The sequence below is a fragment of the Phoenix dactylifera genome, unplaced genomic scaffold (genome assembly GCF_009389715.1).
Source record: "Phoenix dactylifera cultivar Barhee BC4 unplaced genomic scaffold, palm_55x_up_171113_PBpolish2nd_filt_p 001227F, whole genome shotgun sequence".
NCBI lineage: Eukaryota > Viridiplantae > Streptophyta > Magnoliopsida > Arecales > Arecaceae > Phoenix > Phoenix dactylifera.
Window position 1 is genome coordinate 19,157 of NW_024068562.1, and position 24,109 is coordinate 43,265.

General features: G+C 38.5%; 3 protein-coding genes and 1 long non-coding RNA gene across 4 annotated transcripts; all 4 read left to right on the top strand.

Moving 5' to 3' along the window:
• Positions 1 to 143: 143 nt before the first annotated feature.
• LOC103698141 (vacuolar protein 8) lies at positions 144 to 1,229 on the top strand. The gene is given in 3 exon segments (XM_008780129.4): positions 144 to 425; positions 428 to 931; positions 934 to 1,229. Coding segments are annotated over 3 exon segments (783 nt in total). The 5' UTR covers positions 144 to 319; the 3' UTR covers positions 1,107 to 1,229.
• A 4,742-nt stretch (positions 1,230 to 5,971) lies between these two features.
• Positions 5,972 to 6,419, top strand: LOC120108215. The gene is made up of 3 exons (XR_005509676.1): positions 5,972 to 6,104; positions 6,192 to 6,267; positions 6,364 to 6,419. It is a non-coding gene; the product is annotated as an uncharacterized LOC120108215 (long non-coding RNA).
• Positions 6,420 to 12,738: 6,319 nt separating this feature from the next.
• LOC120108212 (NAC domain-containing protein 2-like) lies at positions 12,739 to 15,158 on the top strand. The gene is made up of 4 exons (XM_039121792.1): positions 12,739 to 13,431; positions 13,534 to 13,653; positions 13,760 to 14,348; positions 14,454 to 15,158. Exons 3-4 carry the CDS (start codon positions 14,043 to 14,045, stop codon positions 14,832 to 14,834), a joined length of 687 nt encoding a protein of 228 aa, XP_038977720.1. The 5' UTR covers positions 12,739 to 13,431; positions 13,534 to 13,653; positions 13,760 to 14,042; the 3' UTR covers positions 14,835 to 15,158.
• Positions 12,895 to 13,809, top strand: LOC120108210 (NAC domain-containing protein 68-like). The gene is made up of 3 exons (XM_039121791.1): positions 12,895 to 13,039; positions 13,124 to 13,431; positions 13,534 to 13,809. The coding sequence occupies exons 1-3, from the start codon at positions 12,895 to 12,897 to the stop codon at positions 13,807 to 13,809; spliced, it is 729 nt and encodes a 242-aa protein (XP_038977719.1).
• Positions 15,159 to 24,109: the final 8,951 nt, after the last annotated feature.

A 24,109-nucleotide genomic window follows, 5' to 3' on the forward strand; every position in this document is an offset into this window, starting at 1 on the left:
TGGATGTAGCTTGTTTATTGTGCCTTAGTAAAGTTTTACCATGGTGCTAAAGCTTGTATCTGGTTTCTTGTTTAAAGGCTAGAGCTTGTGATTATTTTGATCTATAGACCATATAATGCTGAATACAATTTGATATATTACATATATTAGTAATGTAAAATAGAATACAAAGAGAGGAGTGGAGGAAAGTACCCTTCTGCAATTGTTGTTTTATGGTTCTATAAGAGTTTCAGGCAATGTTGTGAGAGGTGAGGAGGGCTATTACCTTGGCGGACTTCCGTTCCTCCTTGAAGCTGTATCATCTGGTAAATTGTTCTCAATGACTCTAGCTGCTCAAGCCATTGGGTTGCTTGGGGTTGCTAGAAGAGTTCGGCATATGCTTGTAGACTTGGGGGCTATTCCGGCACTCATTCAATTACTACGTGATGCATCATTGCTGGTAATGTTCTTGGTATTATCTCATCTCACTTTGACTATCTTAGGCCAGTAGTTCAAGCTGGTGCAATACCTATGTATGTGGAGCTGCCTAGAGAACCTGAACCCCTTGGGAAAGAAATTGCAGTGGATGTCTTTTGTGTACTGGCCGTGGCAGAGGAGAACGCTGTGTTGATTGTGGAAGAGCTGGTGAGGATTCTCCAGGGCAATGAAGAAGCAGCAAAATCTGCAGCTGTAGATGTCTTGTGGGATCTTTCAGGGTACAAACATTCCATTTCAATTGTGCGAGAATCGGGTGCTATTCCACTTCTAACTGAGCTTTTGCGAAATGGGAATGGTGACCTTAGGGAGAAAGCTGCAGGAACCATTGCACAATTAAGTAATGAAGGAGTGAACAGGGAAGCTATGGTGGAAGCTGGTGCTATACCAGTCCTGATTGATCTGTTGAGAGGTGATTCAGAAGAGGAACTGAGGGAATATGCTAGGCAAGTTCTGATTAATTTGCAGAAGACCTGCTTTACCATGAGAGAGTTTCTGAAGCTTTTGATACCCCTTCATTCCTGGCCGTACAAGAGAGGTTAAGCAGAATCCGGGCTTCTGATGAGCACATGGTCAGGTCTATGAGACTGATAAGTGCTGAACAATGCACATCGGACCCAGAACTAATGTGACTCTTTTGATGGTATTCTATCAGATGTTATTGTGCTGTTACAGGTTCTTCGTCGTTGTTTGTTTTTCATCTTGTAACTTTTTTTGTTTGATTTCATCTCTTTTAATGAAGAAGATTTTGACGATGTTGTTGCGTTGTGATTAATATTGCAGCAGTTATGATCAAGATATACATGCCAGCAGCAATAGAAATGCGTTTGGCCTCGTTTTTATTCAATAGCCTGCTTTTAGGGGAGATTATGATACCCAGCTGGGATATGTTTCATGTGAGATTTGCTTCTATAGAGCAGCTTATTTTTCTTTTCGCCCAATTTATGTCAATAACTAGCACTTGGTCTTTTTGTGCCAAAGAGCCTAAGAGTGATCATCCCACATCTGCCTTCCATGGTGCGGGAAAGAGCATTGCCTTGGGTGGGTGGTGGTTATTATTACAAACTTGTTGCAGGTATTAACAAGTCGTTTTGCTTGGGTAGCAGCTACAAGGTCAATATTATCTTGTATTTTGGAGGCATTGATCATAAACTCCTTTTCATCTTTTATGAGATAATACTTTTTCAGACGTCGATAGAAGACTGCATCTCGATCTTAAAAGTACAGACTTCTAAAGATAATCTGACAAACATTTGAAAAAAGTACTTCATAAGTTACCTTATTAATATGCATCTCAATTATGGCGAATTTGAAGGTACACTGCTTAGTGATATTCAATTCAACGCCCTTTTGAATCTAATCAAGAGGATAGGGATGTGGATGAGGCTTTCTCTGCGACGTCAGTTTCCGAACCAAATTGTCAGAGATGAGGTTCTTCTGGTTTTCAAGATCTATAATAGTCTTTATGATGTTCTACTTAGATCTTTAGGCGAAAGAGTTTCGCTCGTGCTTCTAGATTTGCTTGAGTTGTTGTCTCGAGTTTCTCGCCATCAGGCTCAATTTGGAGTATGCTTGCTCAAACTCAGGCAGATCCTCAACTTCTACAGTATTGAGAACTGTCTTTTCCTTCTTTTTCGGGTCCTCATCCTTTTATATCTTCCTCTTCGGTCACAGGTCGAGGTGAAGTTTCGTAGTGTGTCCATGGAGGTTACAATAATCGCAAGAATTTCTCCAAGTCGTGTTGGCTTGCTTCTTGCCTTGCTCCTCCTTTTTGGCTTGGTTTTTTGCTGCCTTTCTTAAACTTGTCCCCCTTTTTACCTTCCCTAGGTCGATTCTTCTCCTCAATCCTTATGGTCTTCACATTGGCTTCGCTAATGTCATTACCTTTGAAGAGTTTTAGCTTCTTTCGGATGCTCTCGTGGAGACCTTCGATGTACTTGATAAAAACTACGTGATCGATGGAGATTCTGAATGAAATTGCTCGCTTGTGGATCTCGGTAGTGTAATTTTGGATAGACTGATCATACGCCATAGGTACTGTTGCTTGATCCACCGATTCTTCTCATGGTTGATTGGGTAGAACAACTTGGTTAGACTCTTGAATTTATTCTATGTTAGATTTGAGACGTTGCTTTCCTCATATACGAATTCCACCAGGTAAGACCATTGCTAGAAGCTTGAGATGGGCAAAAGCTATCTTTTGGATGCTAGAGTATCTATAGACAGTAAAGTATGTCTCAACTGGTCTAGCTAACGGTTCTCGACTCGACCTTTAACTTTAAATAGTTGACGAGAGAGATTTTTTGTACCTGTAGGCTGCTTATCCCATCCTCCTTTCTGGATGGTGGATTGCCATCTTGAGATGTAGGAAACAACTTGGCAATAGGAGTTGCTTGTGCTTGTGCTTATGCTGAAGGTATCACCAATCTGGAGATGATCTTAGTGAGTCAGCCAATCTTCTCCTCCAGTTGTATGAGACGTCCCTTTGTCTCATTATCCGTCGAGGAAGAACTAGCATCCATACTCGTCTTTTTCCTTTGATGTACTTGAAACACGGATAGAACTTCTCTTGATTGCTTGTTGTTCATGTGTTTGGACCATGAATAGAGGCCCCCATGGATATAGAGGATTAGAGCTTTGATACCAACCTAATCCGATTGGGGAGAAAGAAGAATTTCTAGCTTTGGTGCCAACTTACACTCATTAATGTAGAGGAATCTGGTTCTGATACTAACTTACTCCTACAGGTGGCACTATAGGAAAATCGTGCTTTAACGACCCTTTTTTGCCGACGCTTTTCCCAAGCGTCAGCGCTTTTCGGACTAGCGCCAAAACTTGCCAATGCTTTTAAAAAGCGACGGCCATAGACGACGCTAATTAGCGTCGTCGTAGACTGTGGTCTAAGACAATGCTTATACGCATCGTTAGAAGTAAAATTGACATCAAAACGTAGCGGCCGTTCCCCTCCAAATTCTGCATCCCGATCAAGGCTAGCCCTAGCTCCTCTCCTCCTCCCTCCTCTCCGACGACGAGCGGCCGACCCTTATCCTCTCCGGCGCTGAGCGACGTCGACGGCAAGCTCCTCTCCTCCTCCCTCCTTTCCGACGACGAGTGGCTGACCCTTGTCTTCTCCGGTGCCGAGCGACGTTCGATGGCAAGCTCCTCTCCTCCTCCCTCCTCTCCGACGACGAGCGGCCGACCCTTGTCCTCTCCGGCGCCGAGCGACGTCCGACGGCAAGCTCCTCTCCTCCTCCCTCCTCTCTGGCATTTAATAGCAGGAGAGTTTTTTTCCCAACCCTCTCCGGCATTTCAAATTTTAGAATTAACCAAATATTAGTAACTCGTGGATTGGTCCATAGAAACAATGCCTATATGAAGTCCTTATTTATATGCATGATGTATTGTCTGTTACTTCTAATCTTATTTGCGGTGATTTGTGGTGCTTATTTTTGGATACTTATATGGTTTTTTTACGTTATCTTGCCTCTTAGATTTTCCTCGGTTGTTATTGCAGCACTTGATTTTTCTGATTCTATATAGAATTTCTGTAATCCTTCTTTGCATTTTGTTCTTGATTTTATTGGCCTTATTCGAAACCCCCCCAAAAAAGGAATATAAATGGGCAGCTATTTTTACGGGGCTTGTTTCTTAGTCCTCTGCTACAAGATAGAGAAAGAACATTTCATGGAAGTTTTGTTTAGGCGTGTCTGGGAGCATCACGAGCAGGATGGCCCGCTTGCTGTGGGTGCAGGATAGGTCTTCTGTCCTTTTTACTGTTTTTTCTTTGGTTACATGGTCGAGGAGATTAGCATCACTGTAAACAAAAGAGAGAAGATGGAACCTCCGCCTGTTTTCACTGAAACAGTGCCCAGTTTTTGACAAATATTTTTCACTTTCAGAAAATTAACATGGCTTTTATTGTCTACTGTTGAAGGCTCAGTGTTTAAACATAAGCTTATGCAATGCAAAATATGGAGACCACAGACCAAACGCTCTGAAGCAATTAATGCTTCCAACCCCCAAACTGCCGGCCAATATTGGTAGGAAGGAGGACACCGCAATGCATTCAGATAATTCTAAATAAATCTTCACATTATGTGCGAAGATTCTAATCCACCACTATAAACTCTAATGTCATAGACTACTAACTCTACCTAAATAAGAAATGAAAACCTTAAGCCCTTATAATAATTTCTACCGCATCAAACTACAGATACGTGCGCTGATGGAATCCAAGAATGACAACCTATGCAAAATATAGTAACTGAAAAACAGAGAAGGTCCCTGGCATGGTCAGCAACTGTTCTTGATATAGAAATGTTTTCTGAGTAATATTTCATCAGATAATAAGAAGTACATTATCAGTGCAAGGTCTAAATAATATAGATTAGTTTGGTTCCAATTCTCACTAATTGAATTAGTTCATTTCCAGGTTAAGGGGTTGGATGTCTTAATATTCTAACCCAGCCAGACCATTATATATATATATATATATATATATATATATATATATATATATATATATATATATATATATATATATATATATATATATATAGTTTATAAACCAATCTCTCTTTGTGCCATTTGCCGTATGCCATGTTGGCAATAGAAAGATTCTTTGTGATTATAGGATTGCTGCGATCTCTTTGCAAGATAATTGTTGACAAGGTCAATTTCAATTGCTCAGCTGGTCACATTTAATTAATTATCAATTCATATAGATTTTATTTATTATTTAACTAATATTGTTTCTTTTTGTGCATATTAGGTAACAACATGCTGTGAGAAAAATGATTCAGAGATGTTGAGTTTCAGTACACGTCCGTGGGATCTTCTTCCAATCAGTCCCTGCGGTCCCAGCAGCCTGACGAGCCCCAGCAGCACGAGTCCCATTCTCAGCATGAGTCCCATACTCAGCACGAGTCTCAGTCTGAGCACGTTCCACCTACTGATTGTCCATACATGGATGACGTGCACATCCAGGGTAATTTGATTTATATTTTATATATTAATTTTTCTTACAATCTAATTATATTAAATTATTTGCCTTTAATATTTTAATTAATGGATGGATATTTTATTTTATTTTATAGATGGACTGGGCAGAGTGAGGAGGACACGAGGACCCACTCGAGCATGGGACATGTGGAGCTTATGCGAGGATGAGAAGATCGTGGTACATTGCAATGAACTAGGGCAGCCTATCAAGAGGGCTGCAAGCATTTTATCGATTTTTCTAGTATCGGTTGAGTGGAAGGGTCAGTTGTGTTCGCTCAACTATACGAAAAGAAATAAAATGCTTCCTTCAAATAAGGTTGAGCTTATTAAAGTTATTGAGGTAAAGAATTGAATTTGTTTACTATTATAATTTTATTTTTTGATTTAACATTGTTATAACATTCTTTAATTACTTTGATGTAGAAAAAGTTTTTGCTCCTTAAAGAGAGAGCCATGATTGGGTGCTGAAGTCCGTCAACCGCAAGTGAAAAGAATATAGGGCCAAGTTAAAGGTAGACTGGAAGCACGATGGTATGACAGAAGAGGAGATTGCCCGTGTTTTTCCTCCTGATGTAATCCCTCATCAGTAGAGGGAGCTTGTCCACTATTAGTTTTCCATGAAAGCTCAGGTTGTATATATTTTTTTCAATACCTTATATTGTATTTACTAATAATTTAGATTACAAATTTATATTGTTCATTCTTTTTTTGGGAAGACATATTCCAACATTGGTACAGACTATTCCTCATACTCCAGGCTCGATGAGTTATGCTCGACGTAGAGCTGAATTCGTAAGTTTTTTTGAAACTCTTTGAAACTATTTTAAACTGCTCTATCATATAGCATATATCATGATAACTAGCTTGCCAATATACTTTTTGTTATAGATGGATGATAATGGGAGGGAGCCTGATAAGGTGGAGTTTTATAAGATGACTCACACCCACCGAGATAGCAGTTTTGTTCGAAAGGAGTCAAGAGATATAGTTGTATGTATTCATTTTTGAATCTTTCAACGATATTTTTATTAGTTCTATTATTGGCATACATTAATATGATTTTTTCTTTTGAGAGATATAGGACAGGGCAACAACTCTTATTTTAGAGCACGTCGGGGAGTCATCATCATCTGACACGACCAATCATGTCAAAGCTCAGGTGCTCGCTGAATTATTAGGCCCAGAGCATTATGGTAGAGTGAGGGGTTATGGCGTTGGAGTTACCCCCACTCAGTTGTCTGCAATGGGCATGTATACAAAAAAAGCTGGAGAAGGCAGTACAATGCAGAAGTTAGTAGACTTCGGGCATCAATTGAAGATATGAAGGATCGCCATCAGGCAGAGTTGGTGGAGCTGAAGTAGAACTAACAAACTTTGCAGTCTCAGCTCGAGCATATTTCATCTATGTTACAACGATTTCTCCCTCCTTAGGTAAATCACTATATGTATTTGATGACTTTATATAATTATCACTTATTTTGCATGAGTTAATGATTTTCATATCCTAACATCTAAAGTTTCTCTTTTTTTTTGTAGATTTTTGATACTTCAACAACTCGTAGAGATGATGATGGTGCTGAATTTGGTCCCTCTTACTTTTTAGACTGTTATTTAAGAAATTTTATATATATCTTTCTTATATTTTTCAAAGTACATTGTAATTCTAAACTTATTAATCATATATGACAATATGAATGTTTTGCATGATTTGAATATTTGTGTTGATGTAAATGTAATGCAGGTTTATATTGATGTAAATGTTGATTTATGATATGCATGTGTTTTTCTAATATTTTTTTTAAAAAAATTCCTCTCCCGATGCTTTAAAGCGTCGTTAAAAACCAGTGGCTGGAACGCTTTCGCCGACGCTTTAAAAGCATCGGTAAAACTATTCACCGATGCTTATAAGCGTCGGCAAAAATCCCAGCAACTATGGCGGCACGCCCGAGTAGTAGTTTATGCCGATGCGTGTTTGCGTCGGCAAAAGCGCCTACACCGACGCTTTTTTTTAGCGTCGGTAAATTCCGGGTTTTGCCAATGCTTTTCTTTAGCATCAGCAAAAACCTTTCCCACTCAGTTATCGCCGATGCGTTTACGATGCTTTCTCTGACATCGGCGGAATTTTTACCGACGCTTATTAGTGTCGGTAAAGGCTGTGAAAAACGTCGGTAAAAGGTACTATTTCTGTAGTGTGTAGAGGATCAAAGCTTTGATGCCAACTTAATTTGATCGAGGAGAAAGAAGAATTCCTGACTTTGATACCAACTTACTCCCATAAATGTAAAGGAATCTAGTTCTGATATTAATTACTCCTATAGATGTAGAAGATCAAAGCGCTAATACTAACTTGATCTAATTAGATCAAGATAGAATTCCATCAGGTAAGAGCATGGCTATCATATCAACTTACTCCCATAGATGTAGAGAAATTTGGCTCTAATACCAACATAATCCGATTAAGAAGAAGAAAGATTTTCGTTAACCCGCTCAACTAAAATCTCTCAAAAGAAATCGAGAAGAAGATGGAAGAATCACAAAAATAGGGCTTAAGTCCTTTTTTATTTTATTGATTATCTACACCATCTAAACTGAGATACATAGCTCCTATTTATAATCCCAGCGAGATTCCTTTTTCACAATTTGGGTTGGATTCCTCATTTAGCTAAAATAGGACTAGATATCCTAAAATAAATATGACTAATAGTATGTGACCCACAATAAGGATCACCCATCATGCAAATCTCAAAGCACACCGAACCCCTTCATTCATCTATAGCACAGATCTGAAAGCACCCTTATTATATGGTCCACAGTTAAAGATCATTTGTTGCATAGATCTCAAAGCACTTTGAACACCTTCATTCATCTATAGCATAGATCTCAAAGCATCCTTAGTATATAGCCTATAGTGAAAGATCACCCACCGCATAGAACTCAAAGCACTCCGAACCTCTTCATTCATCCGCCTGCGCAGATCTCAAAGCATCCTTAGTATAGAACCTAAAGTTAAATAAGGATCATTCACTGCACAAATCTCAAAGCACTCAAAACCTCTTCATTTATTCTCTAGCATAGACAGCCTAACATTGGAAGGGGCAAGCACCGGAACCCAAGCGGAGACTGTACGAGACAAGACAGCCTGAACAGCAGAGACAACTGCTTCAGAAAAAGTAGCTGAGAGAAAAAGGATCACCCGCCGTGCAAATCTCAAAGCACATAAAACCCTTCATACATTCACCCTTAGTATATGGCCCATAGATAAAGATAACATATCACCCAGGTCTCAAAGCATTATGAACTCCATTCATCTACACAGATCTCAAAGCACCTATAGTATATGGCCCATGGTTAAATATCACCCACCGCACAGATCTCAAAGCACTTCAAACCCCTTCATTTATCCGCACTCTTGAGTGGGTGAGGGTATTTTGGTTGGCCATCTAACAACGTCCGCTAGTTGGGGATCTAGAGGACTAATTTGGAAACTTGAAGAACTCATTTAGAAATTTTAAAGTTGAAGGAATATCTCTAGGGTAGGCCCTAAGTTGAGGGAGTGACCCTATAATTTTTTCTTAATATTTTTAAGCAATCAAAAAATAAAATTTGGAAACCTACAATTGTTTAATAATAAAAATTTTCAAATTCAAACATAAGTATTCTCTATTTATTCTAATTCGAAATCTGAAAAGTGCTAGAAATAAATCTCCCATTTATACCCAATCAAATTTAAATCTAAGATGACCTATTTAATGAGTTGAGCACAACTTAAACAAATGATCAGATAGCATACAAGTTGATTAATAAAGACCCCTATTCAATATGTTACATGGAGATATTAGAATGTCTCTAAGGACATGATGTTTGTTTTTGAACCACAATTCCATTTTTAGCAATTAGATATTAATTTTGGAAAAATACTTCCACCCCAAATCATGGTTTAATTTTCTTTTTTTTGACTTTCATTCTTCTATGATAATAGACGCATATTGCCTGTATTGGTTGGAAATTTTTATTTCTACATTTACATCAATATGATGCATGATGTAATGCTTTAGTCTATTCTAGAACATATCTCTTGTGCGTTGGCTTGATATTTTCCTTTTTAATGAAATTCAAAATCTCTAAATCTAATATATAAGTTTTGTCCTGCTTCAATTAGCATATAGTTCTTGTGATGTTGGTTTGAAAATTTGCTTTTTGAAAATTAAACTTCAAATTAACTTTAGATTTAGACATAATTTTTGTTCAACCATTGAATTCAAAATCTCTAAATCCAATACACAAGTTTTGTTCTACTTCAATTAGCATCTAGCTCTTGTCATGTTCGTTTGAGAATTTTCTTTTTTGAAAATTAAACTTCAAATATACTTTAGATTTAGACATAATTTTTGTTGAACCATTGAATTGATGTGCATATTCTTTTTTGCATATATTTGGAATATTCTTTTAATAGTCAATTTGAATTTTGAATTTTTTTAATCGATGTGTAATTTTTTTTATTTTGTATTAATTGACACATATTTTATATATCATTTTTTTTCCTTTTATGAGTCAATATTACCTCGTAACAAATTAACTATTTATTTTTATCTGATTTGCATATTTTTGGTTGGGAGACAATGACATGTGATTGCTGCCTGCCTATGTTTCTCTATGATCCATCATGCATTATAGTCCCTTCATCTTATCAGTGCAAATACCTCTAGACAAAGGGCCATGGTCTGTGGTAGGTTTGGAGTCATCACCTGCCCTTTAAAATCAGAAAGAACCAAAAAATCAAAAGAAAAGAGTAGATAATGACAACATCACAAAACCTAAGTCTTGAGTAAGACTTGCATGTACAATTAGGGAAGGCTAAAAGATGGAGAACCCCTCGAATGAAGGCCTAGGCTCATACTTCCTCATGTAGAAGGAGTCCAGGGCATATATACCATACACCTATTAAGCAGTCGGAGGCTGAGATTTAAAAACCAAAAGTTTAATCCCCATGCGCACTCTACAATGCTACAATTAGGGTTTTGATAGTACAAGAGCTTTCTAAGAAGTTAGATCAAGAGATTTTGGACTCTATCCATCCATTTAGATATTCTAAAAATAAAAGAAAGTAAAAGACCACAATCTACTTAACTAAGATACAAGAATTAAGCTGAAATAAGTAAGAAAATAAAGACACACCCAATCTTATCATACAGGGCAAAGAATTGTTATTAAAATCAAGTCAATTACAAGATATATATGGAGATAACAAGTTCATAGCAAGAAAAATAAAAAAAGGGGAAAGAAGAATTCTCTGGTAGTATATAGATTGGCATGATTTAACTTGTATCCAACTTTTTGGAGGAGGCCCTTAAGGATCTCCTCTATCTTGAACTTTTCTTTTCTTTAAGCATTCTTGGATTTAAAATGGATCTTGCTCCTAGAATTTGGGTGATCTAGATTTAATAGAATTGTGGGAGAAGCTGAACGGAAGGCAAGGGGGATAGAGAAAGTTAAAGGGAATCTGAGCTCAAACTAAGAAATCAATGACTAGAAAAGAGCTCAAAAAAACTAACAGAGATCTAAAATGGGAGAATGAGATCCAATTCTCCTCCAAGGGGCTACTTGAGCTAGAGACAGAGGGAATCAATGGTGAAGTTTGGAAGGGAAAGTTAGAGCTCAAAATATCGAATCTCTCACTTTTTTTTCCTTTTCTAATTACTTCTGAGTGGATTTTAGTCATTTTTGGATGATCTTTCTTAGTGGATTAGAGATATCTAAGAAATACTAAGCTATGACAAGTAGACCAATATAAGTTCAATCCGAGCACCTTTGACTAGGTTCTAAAAAATCATCAATTATAGGCTTATATTATATATCTATTTTTTCTATAGAAACTGACTCTTACAATTCTTTATATGATTTTTCTTCTTTGGTGTTACTTTTTCACCTTTTTGAATTGATGCGGACATATATTTTGGCAAAGAACATTTTAGAACCTGCACACGCTGCTCCATAGAATTAAAGCAGTTTTCCCACATGTAGGATCAAGACTAGGGCATCTCTTGGCGCAGCATTCAGACTGAAAATTGAAATTTGTGATTTTATTAAAGAGCTAGAGCTTTCTATTCCACCGGAAGATTTTTGGCCTAGCTGGAGCTTTCTATATACCGAGGATGTATCTGTGCCCTTACAACTTAATGTTATAATATTTTTTTGTCCTAATTGCATGAACATCAAATTTGCTGAATTAACTAACCCATGCACTTTATCATTTCTAGTCCTTCCTTTCATGATTCTGGAATCAGAAGTTTGAACGTGAGAAAGAGCAGATAAGATAACAAGTCATCAAATGCCATCATATTTATAAAAAATCAGTGCATCAAGGATTCTGTGTTTATTTAGTGGGTGATTGTGGTGTGGGAGTGGAAAGCAAAAGTCTATTGATACATGGCTATATTCAAAAATATGGGTTGGTTACGGTCTCAAAAAATTGTCTTTCTTTTCTCACCATGCAGTTGCAGCCATAAGACATTCTGTGGGTTAGTGCCACAAAGTATTCCCCAGGTGTTGATCAACATTTCAGTAGCCAAACATTTCAGTAGACAAATTCAAAAAGCTGCAGACGAGTATGCATGCTGGTTTTGTATCGGTGCATCATCATCTGAATTAGATTGAAGTCCCTGGTCACACCCTGGGTAACGGTGCACAGCAAGCTGTACATAAGTAATAACAGCTGGTGTTTGTTACAGAATTCAATGAATTTCTCGTGAACATAACAACTGAATATGGTTCGTGTACAAGGCTGTGCAAAAAATAAATCATTAGTGATAGTTTCAAATCCCTTGAGCCATTGATAAGATTGAGGAAGCTTAGCCTCAAATAACTCATAATCCTCCAAACATGAAATCCCATAAACCATAATTACTAAACCTTCCCAAGTATCAGGATTTGCAAACTAAGGGTCAACGTAATCTCAGTAAGGCCCTTATAGCAACAAGCTAGAACTAAATCGAAGTGAAATTTGGCCTTCGGAGGCCAAATTTAATCCAAATATAGAACGTGGCAGCTGAATCCAGAGAAGACAAGGAATTAGTTGAAAGAGAGGTCCGGGCCAGCCAAATCCAAGATTTCCGGGGACACAACGGTTTACTAAAGATGAGCTAATCTCCAGGATTTCCACCGGAGCAAAACCGGCAGCGATTGCAACCGTTTCGAGCAAAAATGTGACCGTTAGCGCGCGGGTTCGCCTGTGTGAAAGAATATCTAGAGGGTCAATCACTGCCTCTCTGTATTCTATCTGTACTTCGGTCAGTCGTTCCTCCTCACCTGATCCTTCTTCCTCTCTCGCTCTCTCCGTCTCTCTTGTGCGATCTTTTGCTCCTCAATCCTCTGATCTTCGTCTGAGAAGCTTGGAGTCCAAGAGAGGTCGCTGGGACGACAATGCTGCCGCCGGGCTTCTTGTTCAGACCGAGCGACGAGGTTCTCCTCGTCACCTACCTCAAGAACAAGTTACTTCAGTGGCCTCTTCCCTGCGATGTTATTGTGGAGGCTGACGTCTATGGATGCCACCCCCAGGACTTGGCTTGTAATCATCTTGTGCTTCTCCATTGTCTTCTTTTTTGATTCACGGTTTCTAACCCTTTCTTTGAGTTTTCTTGGGTTGTTTCAGTGGAGTATCTCATGGCAAACAGGGACTTCGAGTGGTTCTTCTTCACTTCTACCCCTCGGAAGCATCCAGGCGCAAGCGAAACCAGCCGTGCATCTCGGCGCGCAGGCCTGGGACGATGGAAGGCCACGAAAGGTGTCAAGAACGTGGTGGATTCCAAGAATAACACCATTGGGTCGAAGAAGAGTTTCTGTTACATGGAACAGAACTCGGACGGTGGCGAGAACAAAAGTATCTGGTTGATGGAGGAGTTCTCTATGCAGAACCTTAGAAGGAGAGGTAGTGCTGGTGAGATGAGGGACACAAATGAGGTGCATATCACCCTAAATAACTGTCAATGTTCTTGTTGCTGTGTTTTTCTTGAGTGTAGGAATTGATGTTCTAACGTTGCATCTCTAATCCTTTACTTGCAGTTGGATGACTGGGTCATCAGCAAGATTTACTTGACTCCAAAAGCTCGCAAGGCTCACGCTGATTTGAAACAATTTGCTAGTGCTACATTGGAACCCGCTTTCAAAAGAAGAAGGATAGAGGTGCCTTACTCTTCTCCATCTTTTCTTCTTCTTATTGGTCTTCTTCTCCTATTTGACTTTTTGTCTGTCTCCTTTGCCGACTCCCTCTCATCTTCTGATACCACAGCTAGAATACATGATGGTGCCACCTGGATTTATTTTCCAGCCAACGGATGAGGAGCTCTTGGATTTCTTCCTCAAGGAGAAGCTCCTCCATCAGCCACTTCCATGCGACATAATCAAAGAAGCCGATGTCTATGGAAACCACCCTAGCAACCTTACTGGTAAACATATTATATATATATATATCAACACCATGATCTCTTCTTTTTCTTATTCTCTATCTATATTTGCTATGATTAAGGTTCCTAACTCGTCATCCTTTTCTTGGGTTCCTTTCTTTAGGTCAAATGGCCATGGAAAATAGAAACTCGGAGTGGTTCTTCTTCACCTGGACCACTCGAAAGCATCCAAATGCAGAAGCCAGCACAAGGGCATCTCGGGTTGCAGGCCAAGGTCGTTGGAAATCTACCCAATCGGTGAAGCTAGTGCTCAACAGCAAGGGCCAGGTCATTGGCTCCAAGCAAAACTTCATCTATATGGAACGCACCCCCTTGGGCAAGGAGGAAAAGAGCATCTGGTTGATGGAAGAGTACTCCATCCAGAACCTTAGAAGAAGATGTGGTGATGCAGCTATGACGATGGACCGAAACAAGGTATTTGTCATGCTTCCATAAATATCATACATCTCTTGTTAGTAGTTGCTAATGAAATATCTTTCATTATTATATTAACTCTGTGCCTCTCGTCCTCTATGGCAGCTGGATGACTGGGTTGTTTGCAAGATTTATCTGAGGCCGAGTGCTCGCAAAGAATTGTGTGGTACAGAACTTCCTACAATGGAAAGCAGAGAGCTGGAGGTGCAAGAAATATGGTATCAACCTTTTGTATTACCAATTCAGCAGATCACTGAAGGATTTGACCAAGAGGTGGAGTTTTGTTCTTATAAGTCGCATGATAGCTCACTACAGTATCCATCTCCTGATGAACTACAAGAGAATTTTGAATCACTGCCAGCTGAAAAGATCCTCCAACAATTCGCTGATGCACCTGATACAAACTTGGATATTCTGCAATTGCCGACTCTTGATGAGCTAGAAAAGATTTTTGAACCACCACTGGCTGATGAGATTCTCCAATAATTCGCTGATGCACCCAATGAAGGCGTCGGTGTTGAGCAACATGGCATGATGAGCTTTTCTCCTTAATTGCCTGAATAGAAGCTACAGGAAGCACACCTTGTTCTACATAGGTTGTGATTTTTTATATCATGAAATATATTTATGACCATTTTGTAGATGAAAACATTGCCTATTTACGTTGAGTTTGTAATCATTTTTTCCAAGTTTTACACAGCAAGAAATAAACAAATTATGCACTTCACAACAAATATTCAGCGGTGCATTGATGTGATTTTCTATGGTCCTTTTGATTGTTCACTTGTAAATTGATTCAATAAATTACAGTTTCACTTTTTAGGAGAGGTTTAGTTTCCACGAAGACTCATTCTTGAAAAAAAAAAATCTAACCCTTCCATGGGAACCATCTTCCAGTATGTTTTCTGATGTGAACAATATAACATTTGTTTGTAACCTTTGGTGAGAGTTATTTTGTTCCAAATATTTTTCAAATGCTTCTTAATTCACCTTTCAGTTTAGTGGCAGGTAAAGCCTTATAAAAGATGCTCTAGTTTATGGCACATCTCACGAAAAATGAAAAAGGTTTGGATTTTGCTGCTGGGTTTGCAATTCTGGTCTCTCTGCTTTGAATAAAGGTGCAGCAGAAATCAAAGTTGGCCTTTCCTTATAATAATAAATTTAGCTACGCTTCCAAGTATTCAAGCTTTGTTGCATAGTTCCATAATTGCAGAATACAGAAAGGAACCCCAAGAAGCAGAGGAACTTTACACCTTGAAGTTATGTTTTCTCTCTCTTCAATCATAAAGGAGAGATACTGATCAAAGTATCAGATTTCTGAAGAATAATGCAAGTTGGCATGTAGTCCACCTCCTTGCCCTTCATCCACTTGTATCCACCCAACCAACCATATAAACCCAACTAAATCGACACCAAGAGTCTCATTTGTAAACTAAATATAAGCTGCTTTGGAATGTACCACTTTTCATGGTTAACCAAACATATAAAAACAACTTTCTCAGGCATCATGTTCTTGTTATTTATTTAAGAATTCTTTTAGTCTATCATCTTAAAAGATCTTTTTCTCCATGCTCGGCATGGAACCTCGGTAACTTCTTGAATGGAAAGGTAGCTTGTCTGAGAATATAGGCGATGTACCAATGAGCTTCCGATAGTGAAAGGAAAGGCTGGCAGTGACCCACCCGCTTGCATGTAATTCATAATCGTGATATTTTGTGATTTTGCAATGTATGCTTTTATCTGAAATGAAGTTTGGCTGCATGTTGTAAATTCAGAAAAATGACAAGATCATGCAACTGAGAGTTTATTTGAGTAGTATCATTCAAGCTCACAACCCCTTCCTTCATACACTTTCCTTCTTAGTTCTCTTTCTCTCTCTCTCTTCTTCACAATCCAGACATCCTAAAACAACCTTTTTAGTTTATTTTATTTGAAACAAGTAAGAGAAATGGAACGGGAATATATATATAAGTGAAAACTTTCAATTTAGCATTAATATTCCAGTCAATCAATTATGTAATCTTGAGATATTTTGCTGGTCAGTAATTCTAGGAGAGCTCTAACAATCATAGTTTAGCTAAAAAGATTCAGAGTTATAGGATGATCACAGATTAGCAAGATCCTATGATTTAGCAAGAGATTTTGCATACTTGAATAGAAGCTGCAGGAAACACCACCTAGTTCTACATAGGCTGGTGACTGCTTATGTCATGAAATATATTTACGACAATTTTGAAGATGAAAATATTGACTATTTATGTTGAGCTTGTAATTGTTTTCTCCAGAAGATAGAAGCAGTTTTACATTAAGAGAAATAAAGAAATTGTGCTTCGCGACCAGCATTAAGCTTTGCATTGATATGATTTTCTATGGTTCTTTTGGATTGTTTATTTGTAAATTGATTCAATAAATCACAATTTCAGTTTTTAGGGAGGTTTTGAAAGAACAGGAAGGAAATCGTTGAAAGTACTAAAAGTTTCCATGGAAAGGAAACCAATGAAAAGCTTATTTTTTCAGGAACTAGAGTTTTGAGTCAAGTTTGCCGTACCGATTGGTACTGAACGGTGCGGGCCGGTACGTACCAGTACCGGACAGAACTGGTGCGGTACGTACCGGTACCGGATGGGCCGGTACATACCGGTACCGTGCCAACCTGGTACCGGCCCGAGCCGACCCGGTACCGGTCCGTACCGAATGGTACCGGCCCCCCCCGACCTCAAATTAGTTTTGGCTTTTGGCCCGAACCAGCCGAACCGGCACAGTACCGCTTCGGTTCGGTATGGTACCAGTACCGTGCCTGTACCGGTGCCCACTGGTACGTCGGTACGGTCGGTACAACGAACCTTGGTTTTGATATAATTATGCTTTGCAAGTTGCAGCCAAAAAATACCTTGAAGGGAAAGAGATGCTGTAAATTTTCAGAACTTGTGATATTTTCTATAAATCAGCAACCTAACAAGCTTAATAGTATCAAAAATAAGGTGTGCACTTCGTTGATCTCTTTCTTCAACAATATATTCAGTTTTTTTTCCCAGTTTAACTTCTCAGTTCTTGAATTACTATTCAAAATGCATTTGTGTATGCAAGAATGTAGGATTTAATATGCATTTCTATCAAACTACATATCACCATGGAAATTCTTCTTGTGGTTCAAGGGGATACGGAAAATCCATCACCGATCACACTATTCTTTAGATTAAGGATGGTCCTCAACTCTTTCCTTTCAAAACACATTTATGTGTAGTGGAAAGGGATGGATTGTGTCTTGCTAACCACAGTTATGGGAGCATAATGACATGGAGAAGAAGTTTCCTAATGTTATGGTGGTTTATAAATCTCAATGAATGAGAGCAATACAATGTGAAATGGGCTAGATTCATCTGGTGGTAAAGGAGTTTCATCATGGCACGTAATCCCTTATGCTAGGTGCTTGAGCTTATCATTTAATTCCTTCATGATTTCATCAAGATCTCAACATGTCCTGTCAATGTTCGCTACAAATTCTAAAAATTCTTGCCAAGGATTGTTTAGATAATCAATCTATCTATTAACAAAAGTTCACTTTCATACTAAATTGATGAAGGGAAAGGATTCAGGCTTTGTCATCTGTTGAGATTTTGCTGCCCAAATTTGCTATAGGTATTACATTAGGGTGAAGGAGCAATAGTTGTGAAGGGAGAAGTAATTTAAACCTATGTAGTGCAACCTTGGATGACAATCTACAATAGAAACATTATCCAATATAACTATTTACGATGTTGAGAAGGAAACAACAAATCAGGAATGATATCAGCTGGTATGTTCCAATCTTTGTCCAAAAGGTGCAATCCTTGGCCCAAATAAAAGCAAAGACAGTGAAGCATTGAGATCTAAAATGAAAAGAGTAAGCTTGATTTGTTTAAAAAACTATATATACTACAAAGCAATACAATTACAACATTTTTCCGCCTCTTTATAGCTTAAGACAACACCAATAGGGTAAAGTAGGTTTCATACGAGAAAGGGCACCATTTCATTATAACTATGACCTAACTAGAAAAGTTTGTAAGGATCATAATGAAATATTTCTTTAATGGAAGCTGTTCATAGCAAGTTCTGCAATTTCGATACCAGGTACGGTACCAGTATCGGTTTGAGATGTTATGGTATACACTCCGTATCGAAACAATCCTTTAACCATTTTTCTCAGTTTTTATCTCAATCCTCCTTGGCACAGATCACTAATACGTAGCCGACCTAGGTGTTGGGTTCGAGGTATGACAAATATTTAAATATAATACTTTATTTTAATAAATAGTTTAAAGCAACCAATTTATTTAGCAAACTACCTAGATCACAGTTCACTTCAAACTTATTTTAAATGGTGTTGGCCTTAGGACGATTTTGTTGCCCCCTTCTTTACTATGGTTATTGGGCACCCAAATCAATAGATCCAAGGGCTTGGTGATCAATTAGGAAGTCATAAGCTACTGTAATCATAAAAATCAGGGTTGGGCTGCTCAGTGACTTAGTATTTGATTTGTTGTTATATTGCCAAGCTTTGTGTTTCTAGTTTTGGGTACTTTTACAGTAGTTTGACCCTCGAAATATTATAGGATTCCATCTCATACTCTTAATCATACTAAAGCCAGATTGAAATGGACAATATCAAAAAATTAGGAAGTATAATAGTTTACACAGCGATCCCATAAAAATCATTAACTGACAAATTCTAATCAACTGTTATGTTGTTTTTACATGACAACTGCTTCTTTATATGGTTGTTCATTAATGCAGTGAGCCACGAGTGTTGAGGCACAAAATTTGAGTTTTTTTTTTCTTTTTTCTTTTTGATCTAAGGTGTTTTATGTGACTTGAAACTGCATTATTCCCTCTATAGGGTTTTTCTAGGGTAATATCATGGTCATTTCAACATAGTCCATGTTAACATAGGCAGCTTTCAACATTGTTTTTACCTGAGGGTCATCTCTTTTTGTTCAGGCTTGTTTAGATGACTTCACTCATCAAAACATAGATGTTGCTTGCAATCTTCTTGAGACATGTGGCCGTTTTCTGTATCGATCTGCAGAAACAGCAATACGCATGGCAAACATGTTGGAAATAATGATGCGTTTAAAGAATGTCAAAATTTTGGATCCATGTCATAGTACACTGGTAGAAAATGCCTACTACTTGTGCAAACCACCTGAACGATCTGCTAGAGTTTCTAAAGTACGCCCTCCATTACATCAGGTATCACATTAGTACTTCTTCAATTCTTTTGTTCAGATTACACAGTTGCAATAAGTTGTGTAAGTTAATATTTTGTTGTCTTCTGCTGTATATCAGGAAATTGCTTTTCTCAGACCTCGATAAGTCAACTGTTGAACATGTTCTTAGGCAGTTGCGCAAGTTACCTTGGGCAGAATGCGAACCTTATATCTTAAAGTGCTTTTTGAAGGTCCACAAGAGGAAGTACAGTCATGTTCATCTAACTGCTTTACTCACTGCAGGCCGCAGTCGCTATCATGATGAATTTGCAGTGGCAGTAGTAGATGACGTCAGCTTTCTTGCTAGGGAATTTGTCTTTTTTTCCTTTTTTTAAAATTAATTATGAATATAAGAAACAGAGTCGTCTTCCTTCAAAAGCTAATTTAAGCTCCTATTGGTAGATCTTGAGGTATCTTGCATCATAACAGTATATGTTCTAGTTCATATTAAATCTCTCCTGACTACTGGTATCTTAAAGTTTTACATGTTCTGATACATGTGGATTTTATAGTTTCAAAATTGAGCATTCAAGTTAGTTTAGCAGATTATTCTGACTCGTCTCTTGTTCAGCTGTATTCTTTTATGGATTAGGTATATCTAGGCTGGGTGTAATTTGTGGAAGTGTATACTCCTCATCTTCAAAATGTTTTTTTTGTTTTAAAAAAATTAAGGGGATCCCCATCTTAAAATGTGATCGATGTCGGATGAACTGGTATTGGGCACCATACCAGTTGCCTGGTGGGACAAGTCGGTTTCGGCCCATTCCGTGCCGTACGGGGCCCGTACCGACACAGTAGAGGAGGCTGGAGAGAGAGAAAAGAGAGAGAGAAGGGGGAGAGAGGGAGGGAGGCCGGCGGAGGGTGGTGAAGGCCGGCGGAGGGCCGGTGGAGGCCGGCGGAGGGCCGTCGAAGGTCGGCGACCCGGGCAAGAGACGGAGGAAACCTTCGTTGCCAAAAACCAGGGCGGGTCCCCTGTTTCGTTCGAAACTAGGGTCCGACCCTTTTTTTTATTTTGCGGTTTTTAAGTGAAAGCAAATCATTTCGACTTGACTTAAAAATTGTAAAATAAAAAAAGGGGTCGAAACAAGAGACCCACCCTATTTTTTGTTTGTGGAACTGCAGAGGCCGGAGGAGCGTCCTTCGCGTGGCTAACCGGCCTCCGCCGGATGGCTTCCACCTCTTCCTCTCTCTTCCTTCCACTCCCTCTCCCTCCCCCACTCGCTCTCTTTTTCTCTATTTCTTTCTCCTTCTCCCCCTCCGGCAATGGATTTTGTTTCTGTTGCTGGAACTGTGCCAGTCAGCCGTCGGAACGACTCGGAACGGCCGAAACCACCCTATTCGGGATGGTTTCACCGACCCTGTTTAGGATCCTGAGATATGTAAAGTTTTTAGTATCCTCAGATTTGATTTTTTTTCTTTATCTTGTTAAATCTGAATTGATTAATATAATTTGCTAGAATTGCTACAAAAAGCTCCTTTTACATTTCATTTAGCTTTTATTTCAACAAGTTCGGTGCCTTTCATTTGATAAGGAAAGAATGATTTCTCTGGCTTTCATAATTTTAATGGAGACCTTCCCCTAGATTTCTCAATTATATGATTTGTCATATGTAGGTTTTGAGTTTTATGCTTTGTTGGTCAGAGTTAAATGAGTGGCGAGTTTGTTATTTTCTAAGCAAGGTCTGTTGTTCTGGTACCGGGCATCGTACTAGTTGCCTGGCGGCATGAGTCGGTACGGGCCCACGCCATGCTGTGCCGAGCCTGTACTGACACAGCAGAGGAGGCAGGAGAGAGAGTGAACAGGTGAGAGAAAAGGGAGAGAGGGAGGGGGAGAGGAGCGCTAGCGAAGGCCAGTGCCCGGATAGGTGGCGGAGGCTGCGGCTAGGTCTCTGTTTCGTTCGAAATAGGGTCCGACCGCTAAAAAATTTTGCAATTTTTAAGTGAAGTTTACAAAAAAATTTTTAAAAAATTAAGTGAAGTTGGCAATAGGTTTGCCGGCTTCAACTGAAATATGCAAAAATAAAAGGGCTCCCCTTCAGGCCCCTATTTCGAACGAAACAAGGGACTGGAGGTGGAGCCCCGCCTCCGCATCTCTCCGGCCTTTGCCTCCTCCACGCAGAGGCTCCCCGGCCTCCGCCGGCAAGCCTTGGGACGACCTCTCTTCCCTCCTCTCCCTCTCCCTCCCTCCCCCATTCTCTCTCGTTTCCTTTTTTTTTCTCCTTCTATCCCTCCGAAGACGGCATTTCGGTTTGGTTGCTGGAACCGTCCCAGTTCGCCGCCGATACGGCTTGGTACGCTCTGAACCGGGCGGTTCGGGATGGTTCCGCTGACCATATTCTGGAGTTTCATCTCAGCATTTTTGGAAGTCGATGAAACTACAAGGAGGCTTGTTGGCCATTTAAGCCTTCTATCATTTTTGGGTTTCTTTTGAAGAATCAGCGTGATCTGGTCATTAGATGTATACACTTTTGATCTAGTCATTGCACATACATTGCATATTTTTCGTTTCAACTCGTATGGAAGTTCATATTTTGAGTACAAGTCATGTAATCACATGACATATGTAATATGTATCGAGGGGCCATATGTAAAAGATGGCCGACGGAAATTACAATGTGTTGAACATACTGAATATAGAGATAAACAAGAAATAAGCAGCCAATAAATGTTCATGACATATGTAAAGCCTAGACATCCGAAGTTTTATGAACCACAATATCATATTTCGCCATATCCATCCATCTTCTTTGGTCTCCTATTCTGCTTTTCAACCCTTAAACCTAAATATCAGAACACTTATTAAGATGCTCAGTAGAATTTTCCAGCCCCAAAGGTACTATGCTTTATTTTTTTCAGTTAATGGCTGGTGCATTTAAAAATATCATTGTATAATTATTTTTAAAAAAGAATGATAAACAATTTCAGGTTTTGGAGGAGATTAGAATTGGGTTAGAATTGAATGATTATGGAATGCAGCAGCAGCGCCTTGCTTACATGCGACTCTTAGGAGAGCTATACAACTATGAGCATATTGATTCATCTGTAATTTTTGAAACATTATACTTGATTATCATTTTCAGCCATGGAACACCAGAAGTAAGTAATGTGCCTTATTATTATTGATTATTGAAATTCTTATTTGTATTTCTTACCTCAAGTTTTCAATTTTTATATTAATGTTTGTAGAAATTTTGTTGCTGGCATAGTGGAAAACATTACATGAATGATTAAAGTTAAAGCCATATCTGGTTTTTGGGATTTGGCAAGGGTTGGTTATTTGACTAACAATTCTATTGCACTATATACTTGGTTAATTTGCATACCAGAAGTTAAAAAAAAATTATCAATTATTATATTCACCAAGGTTTTATATCTATTATGTTATGGGTTCTACAAATTGATAACCTTGTTGACCTGCATTTGAGGGATTCATGTATACAGATGACTGATCTATGATGCTTTTGAAATTTGAAGCTTAAAGCTTCTTAGATTTTGGTGATGAATGACTTAAATGGACAAAAAGTTAAATAATTGTGGTCAAGCTTAAAATCTTCTGATTGCAAGTTCTAATTAGATCCTTGTTTCCAATGTTTTTGCATGACTTTATCCTAGTTGTTACATAATCATGAAATGTCTTTTAATTTTATAAAATCCTGGATAATAGATTTATAATAGAAATGCTTTCTTCTCATGCTACTTGTGTCCTAATCACTTTTCTCCCATTAATTACTAGCGTTTTATTTTTGCTGTTTCTCTATTATTTTTTCCTTCTTGCCAAACCATGTAATACTATTTGAAACTGTTCTTACTTGGGGCATTTTTAAGTTAACTGTTTATGATCATGAAAACAGGAAGCTTTGCTCCAGTTAGTCACGATGTTAAAAATGCGATGTGAAATGGTCGCTAGGAGAGAACTGGTGTAACCAACTACCAAAGCTTGATGTTTCTACATAGCTTCTGGATTCAATGTACATAAAGACACTTCCTTCTCATTTCATGCTCTTTCAGTTTCTTGTGAGCAGGCTTGGGCATTCCACAGAATCAACAATCTAAAAATTTGTTACAATCAAGTTTAGTCAATCAAGACATAATTTAAAAAAATTATGGTCAAGATTTGAGGTTGTTCATAAAGAATTATAAAGTACAGATGAAAAACAGATAAAAGTAATGTCATGTACCCTTTGTTGCTGATGTTGGTGAGGCATAAGCTTGTAGAGTCCCACATGGGAGTTCCAGTTCATTTAATGGAACTCTAAACCAATGGGATCATCATTATTTCGAATGAAGGAAACTGCTAATTCTCAGTCATCATATGTAAAGTGTGGAAATCTTTAACTTTGAGCACTATGTACTTTAAAATACATAGCCTTTATGAAGATAATTAGTCCTATTGCAGTTTAGTAGAGGCCAGGAAACTTTAATTTTCTGCTAGTTATTAGTGATCAGATTGAATGGCCAGATCCACATGGCTGGCAGATTAAGGTGAAAGTAACTAAGACAGAATTTCAATAT